Consider the following 18636-nt stretch of genomic DNA (forward strand, 5'->3'; position numbering starts at 1 on the left):
TGGTCCTTCTTTGGTAGAGGACAAGCGTAGATAAGAATGAAGGCAGAAGTCAGGTGTTTTGGTCTGTGCAGATTCTTGATGTTGTTATTCAAATTACCAATTAATTCAAATAATTCTATGAAGTTTTTTAAAGTAAGAATTTCTTTAGGAAATTGTTTATAACCCATTTACAAGATTTAGGAAATGAAACTAATATTTAGGGTAATACATTCCTTTCTTTCTAATGTAGTGTTACTGCTACCTTTTTATTAATCAAAATTTACAATAATCTGTACAGTACCCTTGTGGATTTTTACATTTATACTAATATAGAACCTCTTGAGTTAAAAATGTGAAATTTCTCTTGTTTATTTACCTATATTTTAATAATTCAGACCGAGGCTTTGCTCTTTTTTTTTTCTGACTAGCCTGGGTAGTATGAATGTAAGTTGCCATTTCACACCAGCTCCAAATGTAGCATTCTAAATAATGTGTATGTTTCTTTCATTGGCCCCTCCATATTCTCTGTGTACCCTGGTGAAAAGACTCCTTAGTTTCCTTAACTGGAAACTAGTTGAATTGGATTTGGTGTATATGCATGAACATGACTTGTGGGAATTTCACAGATGTAAAAGATTTACATCTTTGAATAATCACGGTACAGAACAGTACACGGTCTGAGGGAGGGCAAGGTTACGAATTCTAGCAGGAAAACTTCCAGAGCTTTCCTTAGCTCCTGTGTTCTAAGTTTGCTTTCACTTTTGAGGGTTCCTTTTTATTTTTGCTACCTCTGTGACAGCAGTGTGGTACAGTGATGTCAGACCTTAGTTTGATTCCTGACTCTGTCCCCGGTCATAGCTGTGTTACTATAAATAACAGATTTGTAAGGTCAGGTCTTCAGTCTGTAAGAAGGGATAGGGACCACCTATTTTAGGGACCTTATTTAAGATTTAAATGAAATAAAACCTGTAATGCCTGATAGATAGATGGTGGGTGTTTAGTAAATTGGAATTTCTCTTCTTTATCACTGCTGCCACACCAGGGCAATATAATTCCATTACTGACCTTCTTCACATAGCTGAGACTGGCTAGAATTTTCTTTCAGATTTTACTAAGAAAAACTTAGTAAAAATCAAGTAGGACATATAAAAGTATTCATAATAGATGTGTTTATAAAGCACAGTTTTCTATTCCGGTTGTGTGTAGCTTTTATATGATTTAGGAAAATACACAGATCTCTTTCCTCTCCTTACTGTGTGTGTTTCCTATCCAAAGTATCCCTTGTGTGTGTGTGAAAGCACTCGTCACTCAGTCGTGTCTGACTTTTTGCAACCCCATGGACTGCAGCCTGTCAGGCTCCTCTGTCCAAGGAATTCTCCAGGTAATACTCAGATGGGTAATCAGGTCCCAAGGATTGGGGCTGGGAACAGTGCCTTATTCACACACATGGTCCAGATGAACAGTGTTCATATGCTTTTAATGCTCTTTCAGGAACACCTGTACACCCTCCAGTGGTCTCATTATAGACAGTTCTCTAACCAGGAAACTAGTTGAACTGGATTTGGTGTTTTATGCATCAGTGTGACTTGAGGGAAGAGGTCAAGAACAGGAATTTCCCCACTGCTTTTATTCCCAACAGAAATCCATTTTAACCACTAGAATAGAGAAGTCTTCTCTCTGTTGTGTCTTTCAGTGGGTGGCCAGCAATTGAACATGATATTTATAGATTTGTGACCATGATATTTATAGATTTGTGAGAAACATAGTAATGTTTTAAAGTCTTAGAAATCTGAAGAAAGTCTTTTCTTCAAAACTATTTCTGGTGGTTTATTTCCATAGACAGATTTTTGCCAGTGGTCAGTGATTGAACAAAAATGCCATTAAACTAAGAATATGTTATTAGACTCTGTTCTTGGTTCTTGCTATACTTTGAAATAGTTCTTTGTTTTCTAACAATTGAGAAAATAAGCCGATTTTTTTTTTTTTCAACTAAAAAAAGAGAAGACGCCTACACTCAGGATTTTTAACAGGAGAATTTAAACAAAGAATTGAAAAAGTGAGATGTCAAGAGGCCTTAACCTTTATCTTCCCTGATGCTTAAGGCAGGGAACCTCTCCACCTCGGAGAGAAAACTGGATCGGACATTGTGCTTTATAAATACATATATTGTGTATCCTGTTTATATATCTTGTCTGATTTTTGCTTCTATACACGATTCAAGTCTAAAAGAAGAAAGAGACTCTGATGAAGTCCTGTCTGATTTTTCTTAGTAGAATCTGCCTGGAAATTCTAGACATAATTACTTTCAAGAAATATTTCTGGTTATTGGGTACTCTTGTCATATTTTAGCTTATGATTTTAGCAGCTTGGGTTACTTTCAGCAGTTTTTTATTACCAGCTTATTCTAATCAAGGTAACCTTTCTCCTGTGTTCTGTCTTGTTTATGCTGTAGAGTTTCCATGTAGTAAAAGTATGTTGTTAGACTTTAATTTTTCAGATATTGTCAAGATGTTAAAATTTTTTGATAGTAAAATGTTATATAAACCAGGTAAATTGTGATTAATTGGAAAGAATTAATTGACCATGACAGGGTTTTTGCATCTCTCCCTCCAGTTGGCAGTATCCTATCTGATCACAGCATCCTGCTGCGCCTCTCAGGGTCTTCCTCATCCCCTCCCCGTGAGTCCAGCACCAACATCAGTGGCCAGAGCTGCCCCGGAATAGGTGGGGTTTACTTGCAAAAGAAAATCCTTCAGATTACCAGGAGCACAGCCAAAAGAACAGACAGGACCGAGAAGGCCACTGAGGAGAATAGAGACAGGACAAGCTGTGACAACACAGCCAGAAAAAGAATGACATCCCCGTTTAGAAGATTTAGGGAAAGAACTCTTTCAAGGGAGAGACTAGCCAACAGCAAAAAAGAGGACGCAGATCACAATCAAGCTACAGAAAGCTGTGAGAAAGTGAAGGATGTTGGAAGCAACATCAAAGATGAGAAAGGGAGTGACATCTTCAATTCAAATAGCCGAGGCAACAGTAACACTTTACACTGCTTCTATACGCGATTCACGTCTAAAAGGAGAAAGACACTCTGATGAAGTTCTTTACTTAATTTTAGTGTGAAATTTGTTTTCATTTATTAATGTAAATGTAACTTAAATTAAGTCATTTGTCAAGGCTGAGGCAGCCAACTACTAAAATACTTTCTCTGAGCATTTTATGGATTAGTATCCTCCAGCAACCAAATCGTATTCATTTAAAGTGCCTTATTTGTATGTATGTTATTTTGCTAATGTTAGTAAACTTAATACTTCGTTTTCTGTGGTTGGCTTTATTTTCTACTGGTAACAGCTGGGTCTGTGAGTACAGCAAGTAGAGGAGACTTTTTAGGAACCAGTATTTACTTTTACATTAAAACCCCAGTAATGATCTGATCAAAACCTTTACCTTTACATATGTGTGTTGCTTTCTTATTACTGCAACTACATTATAAGCTAAAGAGAAGTGTTTGGAAGGCAAGAAACTATATAATATCTTGTCCACATAAACTTTTTTTTTTAATTCATCCACTTTTCATATACACTCTGGTCAGAGGAGGAGGAGATAGTCTAACCTGGCAAGTTAAAAAATATATGGGAAACTTGTTTAAAAAAATACAGTTACTATGTCCCACTGCAGACCTCATAAATTTGAATTGCTAGAAATTGGCCCAAGAATGTGTGTTTTAATAAGCCTTCCAGATGATTCTTAGAATTAATTATATTTGAGAAATACTGATCTAACAGACATAGGAATGAAATTATTTTTAAAACAGTAAAGCAAGTCTGTGCCCCAGGATAAAAGAACAGAGACTTTTTCTTTTGAGGAAGAATTTTTTAGTTTTGTTTTTAGTTTACCACATCCATTTTCTTGGTCCTCTTGAAAATTGACGGATCACTTCATGCGGGACACTGAGGAATAGCAGTGATCCCATGATCAGAGAACTGGGGAGGAGTCAAATGATTGGCTTGGCTTGGCGTGTCCTGTGCCTGGCACAAAGCCAGATACATAGATCACACATTTTCTGAGTCTTAATTTGTCTTTTTGAAATAGTTAATGAAACTACTTAATTAGGTTATTGATTAACACATTTTTTGGTTGTTGAACTATGTGTGAGTATAGAGGCTATAGTTTTTGAGATTTCTAGGAGTGGACCCAAAGGTCATGCACCTAGTAGAACCTCATTCTCTTAGTGAACGAGAAGATAATTGCTTCCTTCTTTGCTACCTACTCCTTGCTGGGATTACTACAGCATTTTCTTTTACTTCACAACAACAGATGTTTGGCACTTTTCTGACAATTACAAAAACAGGTGATTGGGTACATTAAGTATCACACTGCAGATTTGATTTTGGATCCTTCTACTTTACTCCATCTTCACCCCTTCATTCCAGAAAATGCTAAAGAAAATCTCTCTAGTTATATCTGCTGTGCAGTAAGTCATAGAACAATTTAAAACAGGTAGATGCTGTTATTTTTTCATGATACATTCTTCTAAATCTGTCAGTTCAGCTGTTTAATACTCTGCTAAATTGATGAAGAAAAAGGAAACTAGGTATAAGAGTAAATACAAATCTAAAACAATTTCTTTAAAAATACTAAAACAAGTGGCTTTCAGCTTGGGCAAGACTTCTTAGGTGACTAAAGCAAAGTATCTACGGTAAGTATTTGCAGTTTGAAAAAACAAATTATTTCCCTTGGGTCCTAACTCCCCTTACGTACCCCCAGCCCAAGGTGGTGTTTTGAACACTTAAGTCAGGCCTTGAAATATTTATGTTAATCATAGGGGAGGGAACATAGAGTTAAGAAGAAGATGAGAAGTTCAAGATGTCTTCTTTTTAATGTTCTGTAATATATTTAATGCCTCTTATTCTCTTAAATGCTTGTAGCTCTGTGAGAGCCAGGGGCAGATTTACCTTTGAACTAGTTTTCTCAGTAATACTGTGTTTTAACGTTCTGTTTCTTGAATTTGGAATTAGATTGGTGCCATAAAGGTAGGTAGGTGAATGGATGTGTAAGGGAGCATGATAGAAGATTGGCACCATTGCTTCTGCATAGATGGAGATTGACACTGACACTCACTTTATGTTTTTGTTCTTTTTTATATTTTGTTTAATCCTCTCCCTGACCCTCCCCACTCCAGTTCACTTGTTCTGTAGTCTGATCAGTTGTCTTCTCTTATTCAGGTTATACACTTATACCATCAGCTAAATCTGACAACTTGTCTGACTCCAGCCACAGTGAGATTTCTTCACGGTCCAGCATTGTGAGCAATTGTTCTGTTGACTCCATGTCTACAGCTCTACAGGATGAACGGTGTTCCTCCCAGGCTTTGGCAGTCCCTGAATCCACTGGAGCATTGGAAAAGACAGAGCACTCCTCAGGGATAGGAGACCATAGTCAGCTTGGCCCTGGGTAAACATCCTTGCCTGTGTTCCTATCACAAAACTCAAGCCAAGTGGCCACAGCAAGTAGTGCTCCCTAATTTGAACATGGACGCCCCCACCAAAGGGGGTATCTTATATGTACTTATATGAAAATAAGTAACGTTTTGAAAGATGTAGGGGTGCTCATTTTTTAAGTGTTACCGAAATCACATAACTTATATCATATATCTTTTTGATCAATAAGAATTCAACATGAAGATGCTGTTGGTATGTGGGAAGTGTCTTGCATTCTGGCTGTAAGGTTAGAGACTGCTCAAAAACAGAGTGTGTAATGGCAAGTACCCTCAAAGTACTATACACACTGTGGACAGATTGGGAGAGTAGGACTAGTCCTAGATCCCTGTTCTTGCAAAGTATGATTTAGAGCATAAGAATTACCAGCTATGAAAAGGCAATCCAAAAAAACAAAAGTGAACTCTAAATTTCTATTTTGAATCAAACAAAATGGAAGTCTTCAGAAAGCATTGAGAAAGTTGACTGTAAATTGATATTGTTAAATCTGGTATACTTTACATAGTAAAGCATTATCGTATTTGTAAAGATTTCTAAACTGTGGTTCTGTAGACCAGGAATCGGCTAACTTTTTCTGTAAAAGTTAGTAAATACATTAGACTTAGCAAGCGGTAAGGTCTCTGTTGCAATTGCTCAACCTTGCTCTTGTTGGATCACAATGGCCTTTGACAATTTGTAAACAAACAGTTTTACTGCGTCCCAGTAAAACTTTATATGCAAAAGCCAGGTATAGAGGCCCAAATTTACCCCTGCACTCCACTTTGCAGATCCTGGTCTATCCTCTGTACCAAATATCAGGACTTCACAAACCTTATCTGGGGTGAGCAGGTAAAGGCCCATTTAAAGGAGTACAAATTTTAGGCTTTGCAGACTGCATACAGTCCCTGTCTCAAAATCTTTGGAGTATTTTGTTCTATTTTGTTTAAATTGTTTAAAAATGTAAAAAAAAAACAACAAAACAAAAACTATGCTTTGCCCAAGACCATAATAAAACAGTCTTGACTGGATTTGGCCCATGAGTGTAAGTTTGAGAACCCTTGCTAGAAATGATAGAACTCATTCAGTAGTAGGTAATTGGGGAAGTTGCTGTTTACTTGGTACCTCAGAGACATGCTGAAAAATGAAACATGATTCCTGTAATTAAAATTCTTAATTCTGTGTGCATGGAGAGAATCTAGCATTGTGTGACCCAGAATGAAAATGTATACTTAATTTTATTCAAGAAGAATGCTGAGGAAACCTTGCTCAGTATTTGAGTTTCTAGCTAAGTATAAACCTTAATGCCAGTAGAAGTTTAGTGATGATTGATTACAGTGACATTTTTTTCACAGGGTTATGTGGGCATTAAGCACTTGTGATCTATGCTCTGTAGTCTCTTGTAGGCAGTTGATAGAAGGCAGATTTTCCATTAAGCCAGTAAATTACTTTTAATTGTGTGTCTCTGATTTTAGGTGGACACTCTCAAAGCCATCTCTAATCAACAAGAGTTTAGCTGTCTCATCTTCTGTGAGCAATGAAGAGATTTCTCATGAGCACATCATTATAGAAACAGCTGATAGTGGTCGTGGAAGTTGGACTTCCTGCTCAAGCAGTTCCCATGACAACTTCCAAAGTCTTCCAAACCCCAAAGGCTGGGAGTTTTTGAACTCTTACCGACCTACCCATTTGGATGGTCCCATAGCTGAAGTTGAACCCACTGACTGTGAGCACTACAGCTGTCCCAAAGGCTGCTCTCGAACTTGTGGTCAGTGTAAAGGAAGCCTAGAGACTAATCAGATGAGACAGAGTTGGGCTTCCTCTAGTTCTCTGTCTGACACATACGAACCAAACTATGGGACAGTTAAACGGAGAGTGCTGGAGAACACCCCAGCTGAATCATCTGAAGGCTTGGACCACAAAGAGGGCATCGACCCAGTCTATAAAACTGTTACTTCAAGTACAGAAAAGGGCTTGATTGGTAAGTTATGTGTTCTTTGTCATATCTGTGGCGTTTAGAATTTAAGTGGTAAACCGTGACGTTGGCCCAGAACTTTATTCTTGCAAAATTCCTTTCTTTTATTCTAATCTCTCTTTCCTTCCTCCATATGCAAATTATTTTCAAAAAGTTCATGATTTCTCAAGGGCTTTGGGTCAGATAGTCAAGCCATTTAAAATGAAAAGGGTGACATGCAGTAATTTAATTAGGGAGACAGGTTTATATGTCTGGTTTTGCTTTTGGGATCTTTTTGGTTTCATTAAGAAATATTACATTACTGTGCAGTAGTAATAAAGGGATTATTCTCTTTGCCACCTCTTAAATTGTTTGAACCCCTCTTGCTTTGCATGCATGGTTAGAAGCTTTGAATCTGATAAAACTTTTAGGTATTACAGGTGGGGGAAAATGTGTGATAAAGAAGTCTGAAGCAGGGACTTCTCTGGTGGTCTAGTGGTTAAGACTCTGAGCTTCCACTGCAAGGACCACCGTTTCGATCGCTGGTCATGGAATTTAGATCGTACATGCTGTGCGGCATGGCCAAAAAGAGCAAAGAAAGAAGTCCAAAATACTTTTCGTTATACCTGCCTAGTGCATATTATGCGTGTGCCAACTTCTGTTTGTGGATTCTGTTGTAACTGCACACAGCTTTCTTGGTGTATTATTTTAGTATTTGTCTATCAAATACATTTTTCCCTTTCTTTCTTGAGTTATGTAAGTCCTGGGACATAGTAGCACCTGGTTTTCTTTTGTGTGAAGTGACTATTTTGAATCAATATTATAATCAACTCTTTCTTTTATATCATATTCATGGTAACAATTTAAATTACTAAATGTAAAAGACGTGGTTTTTATAGCATAGTTTTTACTCATCTTATTTCATTATACTTCGGGGTTTTTAGTTCATTCATTTTTCCAAGGGCTTTTTTTATTAAAGCCTTTGAGGTAACCGGTATACTGATACACAAGCATGTGTGTGCATGGGCGTAAAAGCTTTCTCTTATCCATTTGGGAAAATAGACTTAAAATGTTTTTTCATGTTTTTGTTGTTGTTCATTTCTAGTTGACTCTGGGCAGATCTCTTAATGTTCTTCATGCTTGTGTTCTCTTAAGCTCTCTACCCTCTCCTCGCTCCATTCTCCTCAGATGGGAATGGAAATCCTTCTGACTTTGATATTATCTGCAGATTTTACTGGTAAAGTTGTAGAAATTTCAGCATGGACAAACTTGATTCTCTGAAGGGAGGATTTTAATGATCCTTTTTAATTTAGTCTCTTCTTATTGCATATAGATTTGTGTTAGTTGCTCAGTTATTTTCGACTCTTCACCAGGCTCCTCTATCCTTGGAATTCTCCAGGCAAGAATACTGGAGTGGGCAGCCATTTCCTTCCCCATGTATTTAGATAGTGTTTGTATTTTAAAAGTTACTGATATCATCAAGACATTCAGAGTTACTAGTCCTATGAGTCTTGTGAATTGGTCTTAATTTCATGAAACCTTCCTCTTTATCTAACCTATTTCTGGTGCTTTTTGAAGCTTTACTTTAGACCCAGGGTGTACAAACGTAGGGGAAAAGATTTTAAGTCACTATTATTTTTAATGCCCACTGAGAAAATCAGAGGAAGTTAACTTAAAGTAGATTTCCTAAAATTATGGTTTTTCTTCTTCACTTAAGCGCAAAGCAGAGGTTAGGAATAAGGTCCTAGAAGGAATTAGTTCCTCTCTAAAGTTATTTATATGCCAGCAATGACAACTTATCTACCCTGGAGTGCCAGGAAACAGTGGTTCATATCAGAGAAAGGGGAAAATAGCACTTCAGTAGAAATGGCACCCCACTCCAGTGTTCTTGCCTGGAGAATCCCAGGGACGGGGGAGCCTGGTGGGCTGCCGTCTATGGGGTCGCACAGAGTTGGACACGACTGAAGCGACTAGCAGCAGCAGCAGCAGCAGAGGACCTAAGTGTCATTTCTATGAAAATCTCCCCATTTAATACACTTTAGATATTCAGGATGAATTCTTAAATGTTTCTGACTTGCCTCTGGGGCTGGTATCCTTGAGGAATCTGTCGCACCTCTGTGGTTCGCAGGCTGACCTGTGAAAGGAAGAAGTTTGTCGTCAGGGTCTCTTTCAACTGTCTCACTGTTTAATGTTTGTAAAACCCAATGTAATTTATGTATTTTAAACACAAATTTAAATATCAAGTTTATTAAGCTTATTAAAAACTTTTTAATCTACTGCCATTGTGTTCAAATATATTCATTTTGTCAGTTTTTTAAGTTCTATTTTGTCATTGTAATAAGTTTTGTGTTTTTTTTTCATTTCTTCTGTTTTTCATTAACGTTTCCATTGCTTATTTTTCATGCCAGTGTACTGTGTCACCTCACCCAAGAAGGAGGATAGGTATAGGGAGCCACCTCCCACTCCTCCAGGATACATGGGGATTTCTTTAGCGGACCTAAAGGAAGGACCCCACCTCCACCTAAAACCTCCAGAGTATAGTGTGGCGGTGCAGAGGTCAAAGATGATGCATAACAGCCTCTCTAGACTGCCACCAGCTTCTCTCAGTAGCAGCCCTGTGGCCTGTGTTCCATCGAAGATTGTAATTCAGCCTCAGAGGCATAAACTAGATGTGACTGATGGAGATAGCGAAGCAGATGGTATGTTGACAAACTACCTTAATAGCTCTCAAATAAATAGCTTAACACTTTGAATGATCTTTACTCTGGTATTTCATGTAATCAAAAATGTTTTCCTCACTGCTTTAGAAATCTCTGTTTAAAAAAAAAGAAAAGCCTAAATATGATGGTGTGTTTTTGTAAACGGAGAGGACAAGCTCGTTGTTTCTCTGTGCCCGGTACCCTTTTTCCAGCTCAAATGGAGTATTCTTATATTTCAGATGGCAGCTCAGCCAAAAGGGATGATTTTAAGAGAAGACACTTGACATTGGTGGAGTTGTGTTATATATTAATGCTTGGGCACTTGAAACTCCAACTATCACAATGTCAAATTATCTGAAGTCATGCTGTTTGATAGAGTTCCTCTTATTCGCAAAACTTGATTGACTTGACAAAGTTGGCAATAAATGAATTTTATCCTTTTAAACAGTGTAGTAATAATAATAAAGTGGTTACAAAGCACTTTTGGAATTCCAGTTGTCAGTCTTCAGTGTGGTCAGAACTCAAAAATGTCATTACGGTAAAATCTGTCCTCTGATGGGATATTTGAGATTTCTTTGTTGAAATTAACTAACTTTCTAAAAGATAACTAGATTGTTAGTTGATCTTTATTAATATGCAGATCTACCACTTAACTGTGTTTCTGTTGTTTTCAGAAAATGAACAGGTTTCAGCAGTGTAGCCTTTGTATTGACCTGGTTGAAGTCTACTGAAAGTCCTGGAAGAAGGAGTGGGCGGAGCCATCTCGTGATTTTGCAGGCCGTTGCTAGCACACAGCACGCTGCTCCTGCTGCTAACCCAGAGGTTTTGTTCCTGTACTCTGAGCAGTGAGATAACCTGAATCATGCTTCCTTTCATTTAATCCCTGCAGATGCATAGTTTCCTCAGCTATGGATGTTGTGCCTGGATACCAGTCTCCGCTTTGCACACCAGATCTGCCTTGGGACCACAGTTACTAGAACAAATTCAAACTTGAGTCCTCCCTATATATATCACTATAGATTTTCCTTTAACACATTATTTTTAAGATAGTAGAGTGGTAGTATTTTCAAGCCATAGCTTGGGTTAACAGACAAATTCAGAATGTCTGCCAATGCCAAGGATATTTTTATGTATTTGAAAAGTAACTTATTATTTGAAGTTTTGTGGTTTTCTTTGTATTTGGGAGCTCTTGTTAACTGATGTTCATGTTTGAGGCCATAAAACTGTCTCTGATCTGACCAAACAGAAGCCATCTTTACAGGATGATAATACTTTCGACTATACAGAGATGTAACCATCTGTAGCACCAATACAATGTGGGTTTGTTTGAATGGAACAGGAATCCTTTTGCTGTTGAGATGTTAGGAAGGAAAAATACTGCCATCTGCTGGTCAGGATTTGGAAGCCAAATGAAGCTAGCACAGAGTCAGCAGCCTTTTGGGAAAAGGAAGGGGGTATGATGGGGTGTGTAGCAATCCTAATTTCCAAAGAATGAAATTTTTATCTTATGTAACACGTATAGAAATTCTTTCTGAAGTGAACATAATGCTCTATCTAACTGTAAGTATAAATCCAATAAATGGAAACTGAGTTCTAGACAGTTCTACTCTGTAGGAACCTGTAACTAAAATTTTTCACAACTCAGATATGGAGTTCTTTCTTAATGGATGTGTTATCATTGGCAGTGTAATCATGAAGATCAATTTAGCTTTGTGCTAAGTGTTCTGCAGTGTTCCCCACCCCCACCCCCATCTCAAAGCACAAGGCTGTTTTCAATCTTGATAAACACTGCAGCTCCCAGTTGACTGTAGGTAAAGCTCAGCATGCCAGAGTCAATGATTGGTTGAAAATTTTGTGGGGGAAAGAGGAGCTAGAATTATGGAAATGATTATTTCTTGGTTCTCACTTCAGGCCTTGAGAGGATATATATATAAAATGTATCTCCTGTTGGGCATGGCACTCTTAAATATTTAATGAAAATTTCAGTAATTGTTTACTGGATGAGACAGACTTTCCAACATTTTAAAAAATTAAGTATAATGTTTTCTATATCTTTAGTTTAAATATTTTCATTTGTTTTTTAGTATAAAGGCAAATGGAAGTTTAATAAACTTCTGTGACTACCAAAAAAACAAAAGCCAAAGCCATTAATGTGCACTACCCGGATCAACTTGCAACCAAAAATAGGTTTACTTCTGAGTGGTTGTCCATATGTGAATTTATAGGATTTAGTTGGCTTATGACTTCCTTTTGAAAAGTTTGTTCTCATTTTTTCCCTAGCTCTCTCTTCCTTCTATCATCCTTCTATTTCCTTTATTTTAAAATCATAAATCAGTTCCAACTGGTACATGGCAGTAGTCCATCTTTTCTATCAAAATGACAGTTTCTTCATCTTAGGAAAGATCACGTATCTGAAAAATTCCCATGGGCAAAAAATTGTAAATCAGAAACTTAAGCCTTAGAAATTTAAGGTTAGAATGAGGCTAGTTGGCTTCATAGCTATCTTGGCCCATTGAAATGGAAATTAACCTGGATCAAAAATCTAATAATAGTTTGAAAGTCACACTGTAAAGGTTTGATCTATAAACAGTGGTCTTTTGATCATAAATTTTTCTTTCACTGGTTTACACAATATTATTTTCATGTCCAGAACAAAACAAAGAAAGTGAAAGATATTTTTGCTATAACCATCTTTTTATCAAGTTTGGGTATTTATTCTCACCATTTTGTATCCACTCCCCAGAAAAATGTGCTGTTTGCACAATATCTGTTTTTTTAACAGGTCTTTCAAATTGTTGTCCTTAATGTTATCGATAATCATCTTGCACAGAGTCAGAGGCTTGTGGTTTTGGACTTGCACCTTGTAGCTGCCTTTGTTTTCCTGTAGCTTGAACTGTGAGTGTTTGGATCAGCTGATCACATTGATCAGGAACTAGCCAAATGCTTTGTAGTTTGATATGTATGTATCCCTTAAAAACGTCGTGGCGTTTTGATCTTTATGTTTTGATTATCGGGTACATTCCTGCCTTCTCTTAGTTTGTCACATGACTAGAACAAGAGAAGCCTTAACCTGTACTTGTTCCAGTTCTAAGTCCCCATTTGTTTTTATGTTATGAATTTATAAGCATACTAAAGAGACTTGTGCCCTCATCGCACCACAACTCTGAATCAGCCAGGAATATTGAAATAGTAACTCCTTGCTGCAAACTTTTGCCAAATAATGAATTTCAACAACAAAAAAACTCTTCATAATGAAAGATATGGAGAATTAATAACTCCAATATGTACTTCCATAAAAGTTTATTGTAATTTAATAGATTATTACTTTCTCCAAATGATTACTTTCAGTATGATATTTGGGGAGAGAAAAACCTTTAAATGATTTTTTGTGAGGGTGATAAGTCTGCATAACCACCTTAAAAATCTCCCAGGCTTGAAATATGATGTAATCATGGAGATAATCCAAACCTCCTTGTGTATTTAAAACTGATTGTTATTCTGATATATGTTTCTAAAACATGTAATATTAAAATAGATGTATCCCTTTAGTATAAAGGCTAGAGCAAAGGGATAAATCTTCTAAAGTGTTAAAGTACATTTTCAGATTTAAACGTGAACCCCAGTTCATCTTTAATTTTTGTTGTGCTCTTTAAAGGCTTCTTTACTTTTGACACACAGAATGCAGTTGTACTTGACCTTTTAAAATTGAAACGCGAGCTTATCAGCAAAAGACAAAACTGCACAGTCATAATAATCAAATAGCAATTATACTGCACAATTCCGTGATTGTAAAGTATCCTGTAACAAGCAATGTTTGTCTCCTATTTTTTGATACCTCTTAAACTTATGTCTTTTAGAAAGACAGTGCCTCTGTATGCTTTTTGTATTTTTATTGAGTGTAAATATTTGTTATATTTTTGGTTAAGAGAATGTAAAAGTACCATTTATTATCATATCTACTAATACATTGGTGGAATCAATAAAGAATCTAATCAGTCGTCTCTGCACGTTATTGCTGATGTGTGGGAGCCTGTCAGGTAATTACACCTAGTCACTCAAGAGGACCAGTTTGGGACCTGCATTGGTATGAAGGCATTTTTTGTTTTTAGTCTCGAGAGAAATTGGAATTGTCCAATTACAGTTGACATTATGGTATCTGTCAAACACCTAGCTGTTGTTTAGTTTTTTAAAAGTGTGTTCAGGAACTTCCCAGGTGGTCCAGTGGTCGGGAATTCATCTTGCAGTGCAGGGGACACAGGTTTGATCCCTGGTCAGGGAAGTGAGATCCCACATGCTGGGGAACAACTAACCCCGCGCACCGCAGCCACTCAGCTCCTGTGATCCAGAGCCTGACAGCCACAAAAGCTGAAGCCCACGTGCCACAACTAGAGAGTTCATGCACTGCAACCAAAGATCCTGCATGATGCAACTAACTGAGACCTGATGCAGGCAAATATTTTTTTAAAAAGTGTATTCGATTACAAACCAACTTTATCAGTGGCTTAAACCCTACTGGAGCTTGTTTTTCTTTTATAACAGAAGAGTCTGCCAGCGGACTCTCTCAGGTTGGTACAGAGATTCCGCATGCTATTCAGACACCTGAGGACACCACCAAGTGTTTCAAGAAGAAAGGATTTGCTGGAAAGGTGCAAACTTGTGTGTCCCTTTTATTAGCAAAACAGCTTTTCAAGAACTCCACTTGCATAATTTCTGTTTACCTCTCGCCTCAAAACTGTCATACTGAGTGTCCTTAGAGAGGCAAAGGAAGGTAACACAGAGGAGAAGGCAGTGTGAAGCCTGCAGAGAGTTGTGGCCACTGGTGGAAGAATGCCTACAGTCACCAGGAAGGAGGAGAAACTAGGAAGAGATCCCTCCTTGGAGCCTCAGAGGAAGTGCCACCCAGCCAGCACCTTGCTCTTGGTCTTCTGGCCTGTTTTTTAACCACTCAGCTTTTGGTATTGTGTTAATGGCCACTCTAAAAAACTAATGGATGCTACTGTTTTTGTCTGAATTAAAGGATATAGTGATCACACCACGGGAACCACCCCATCTCACTGTCTTCAAGAAGCATTTGTTAAACAAAGGTAAGAGAGGCCCAGAGGCTTCCTTTCCAACTGGCTGGTCAGCCTGTTGCATTTCCAAGTGTTTACAGAAGGGACATTTGCTATCATGCTTGCCACGCTTGATATTTTTCATTTTACTTTCTACTTTCAGGAGTTCTGGTAAGTATGTACTGGTATCTTTATGTTTTAACTTTAATTTCCATAATTACTAGGAATGCTAATAAGCATCTTTTCAAATTTATTGGCCATTTGGATACTGTCTTTTGTGAGGTGTCTCTAGGTCTTTCGTTTATTTGTTCCTAATGTAGTGAAATATTGTTTTATAATGACTTGCTTGATTCATTTATTGATTCTAACAGCTTTTAGATTCTTTTGAATTTTCTATATTCCGGGAATTTTCTACAGGCCGTGAGCTGGGGCTGTGGAGGGGAGGGCTTATGTGCTGAAGGGTTACGTGCTTTAGTGTCTCGTGTCAAGGGTCTTAAGTGGTTGTGGCTTTGTTTTATGTATTTTGTCTAGTTTTTTGTTTTAGGGAGGAAGATAAAGTGCTAATTTCTCCATACTGATCAGAAGCAAAAGTCATATGTAAAATTTTAATATAAAAAAATAATAAAATTTTAATACAGCTCTCTCAGTAAATGAGAACAGATACAGTCTCCTCCCCCCCCCCCCAAAAAAAAGTGTAAGGATAATTACTTTGAGGTGATTATGGAGCATTTATCAAAGCTGACTATACATTAGACCATATAGAAACTATTAACAAATTTCAAAGAATTGGATGCTCATAGAGAAGGCTCTCTGCAGCAGAATTAATGGGAAATTGGTAACAAAAATTACAAAATTGGAAAGTTAAAGAGGATATACCTCTCAATAACCCAGTAGAAAGTAGAAATTATTTTGAACCAAATGAAAACAGGAATATCAAGTCACAATCTTTTGGATGTGATTAAAGGGAACAGTGTAGCATTAAAGTGCACATATTAGAAAAGCAGAAAGGCTAAAAATGAATTGGCTAAACCTTCTCAAGAAACCAGAATACTAGCAAGTTAAATTCAAATAGATGGAAAAAAATAACAGCAGCAATTAGTGAAATATGTAACATGACCAAAAAAAAAAAAACCACAAAGAACTAGCAAAGCAGTAAGACTGATAAAATTTCTCAACTCTTGGTGAGAATGATCAAGGAAAAAGAAAAAAAGCAAAACTAACCAGTGTTAGAAACAAAACACTATTATAGTCATTAGAAAGACAGACACTTTGAATAAAATGTGGATGAAATAAACATAGAAAAACAAAACTTAGCAACACTGTAATAAGGAAAATCCAGTAGTCCCATAACTACTAAAGAAGTGGAGTCTCATTTAAGAGCCTTCCCATGGAGAAAACTTGTCCTGGGTGGCCCTGTCTGTAACTTAAACCCAGCACTTAGAAAAGAAGTGACACTGGTACTGCTAACAAAATCTCAGCCATAGTAGGGATTTCTTAAACAAGATTCTCATAAGAAAGTACTAACAATAAAGGAAATGGTATATTTCACTGTCTTAAAAACATGTTCATCAAAAAATGACCATTTAAAAGAACAAAAAGCCAGAGTTGGAAAATATATTGTAATTCAAATGCCCTTCAGCGCACAGGTATCCAGAATATATAAAGTACTTCTTCCCATCGAAAGAAAAAGAGCACCCAGATTTTTTTTAAAAAGGGGGTAAAAGAAAGAAGCACTTCATTAAGAGGCAAGACTATCCAATAAACATGAAAAAGTGCTTAGTCTTATAATGAAAAGCTCTGCATAAGTTTGGAATTCATGATGAGGGAAGTGTTAGCCATGCTGCCTCCTGTTTGAAGGTTGGTGGCAGATGATCAGATGTTCAAGCTGGTTGTAGAAAAGGCAGAGGAACCAGAGACCAAATTGCCAACATCCGCTGGATCATTGAAAAACCAAGAGAGTTCCAGAAAAACATCTATTTCTGTTTTATTGGCTATGCCAAAGCCTTTGACTATGTGGATCACAATAAACTGTGGAAAATTCTGAAAGAGGTAGGAATATCAGACCACCTGACCTGCCTCTTGAGAAACCTGTGTGCAGGTCAGGAAGCAACAGTTAAAAGTGGACATGGAACAACAGACTGGTTCCAAATAGGAAAAGGAGTACGTCAAGGCTGTATATTGTCACCCTGCTTATTTAACTTTTATGCAGAGTGCATCATGAGAAACGTTGGGCTGGAGGAAGCACAAACTGGAATCAAGATTGCTGGGAGAAATATCAATAACTTCAGATATGCAGATGACACCACCCTTATGGCAGAAAGTGAAGAAGAACTAAAGAGCCTCTTGATGAACGTGAAAGAGGAGAGTGAAAAAGTTGGCTTCAAGCTCAACATTCAGAAGAGGAAGATCATGGCATCCGGTCCCATCACTTCATGGTAAATAGATGGGGAAACTGTCAGACTTTATTTTTGTGGGCTCCAAAATCACTGCAGATGGTGATTGCAGCCATGAAATTAAAAGACGCTTACTCCTTGGAAGGAAAGTTATGACCAACCTAGATAGCATATTCAAGAGCAGAGACATTTCTTTGCCAACAAAGGTCTGTCTAGTCAAGGCTATGGTTTTTCCAGTGGTCATGTATGGATGTGAGAGTTGGACTGTGAAGAAGGCTGAGCGCTGAAGAATTGATGCTTTTGAACTGTGGTGTTGGAGAAGACTCTTGAGAGTCTCTTGGACTGCAAGGAGATCCAACCAGTCCATCCTAAGGGAGACCAGTCCTGGGTGTTCATTGGAAGGACTGATGCTGAAGCTGAAACTCCAATATTTTGGCCACCTGATGCGAAGAGCTGACTCATTGGAAAAGACCCTGATGTTGGGAAGGATTGAGGGCGGGAGGAGAAGGGGACGACAGAGGATGAGATGGTTGGATGGCATCACTCACTTGATGGACATGGGTTTGGGTAGACTCCAGGAGTTGGTGATGGACAGGGAGGCCTGGCGTGCTGCAGTTTATGGGGTCACAAAGAGTCGGACACGACTGAGTTACTGAACTGAACTGATCATGGGTCCAAAGTTACTCTTGGAAGAAACAATAACAGGACTAAATTTAGAGGAAGTTGTACAGTGCACTGGAACCACCAGATGGCGCCACACTACAGTGTGACTCTGCCTGAGGGTCTTAGGTGTTTAAAAAGGTGAGAGCCAGACTTGTCCTTACATTTAGTTTATTTTAGGTTGTGCAGTGTGAATTGCTAAAGTTTATAATGTAATTTTTTTTACATACACATTGGGAAATGATAACCACAGTCAATACATTCATCATCTCACGTAGTTACCTTTTTTTTTTTTCTTCCCCCCAGCATTATTTACAGAAGGAAGATGTGCAGACTAGCTGTATCCATTCCTGGGTGAATGGATAAGGAGAACGTGTGTGTACATATACAAATAATGTTTTTCATTTCTTTAGCAAGCTCACCTTC

General features: G+C 37.7%; 1 protein-coding gene across 11 annotated transcripts in view; it reads left to right on the forward strand.

The window, feature by feature from the left end:
• Positions 1–14104, forward strand: part of RAPGEF6 (Rap guanine nucleotide exchange factor 6) — a 227258-nt gene extending 213154 nt beyond the window's left edge. For 9 of the 11 annotated variants that reach the window (XM_086410436.1, XM_086410438.1, XM_086410439.1 and 6 more), the window contains 4 exons: positions 5205–5433; positions 6929–7434; positions 9816–10106; positions 10781–14104. In XM_086410436.1, the coding sequence (XP_086266562.1) occupies positions 5205–5433; positions 6929–7434; positions 9816–10106; positions 10781–10806 (1052 nt within the window). In that variant the 3' untranslated portion in view covers positions 10807–14104. Of the gene's footprint in view, positions 1–2592; positions 3297–5204; positions 5434–6928; positions 7435–9815; positions 10107–10780 lie in introns of those variants that run through there. The other 2 variants (XM_086410441.1, XM_086410442.1) reach the window with 1 other exon arrangement.
• The last annotated feature ends 4532 nt before the right edge of the window (positions 14105–18636 follow it).

Source organism: Bos grunniens, chromosome 7, assembly GCF_055505025.1.
Source record: "Bos grunniens cultivar Pamir isolate PY7600 chromosome 7, Bosgru_T2T1.0, whole genome shotgun sequence".
Lineage (NCBI taxonomy): Eukaryota > Metazoa > Chordata > Mammalia > Artiodactyla > Bovidae > Bos > Bos grunniens.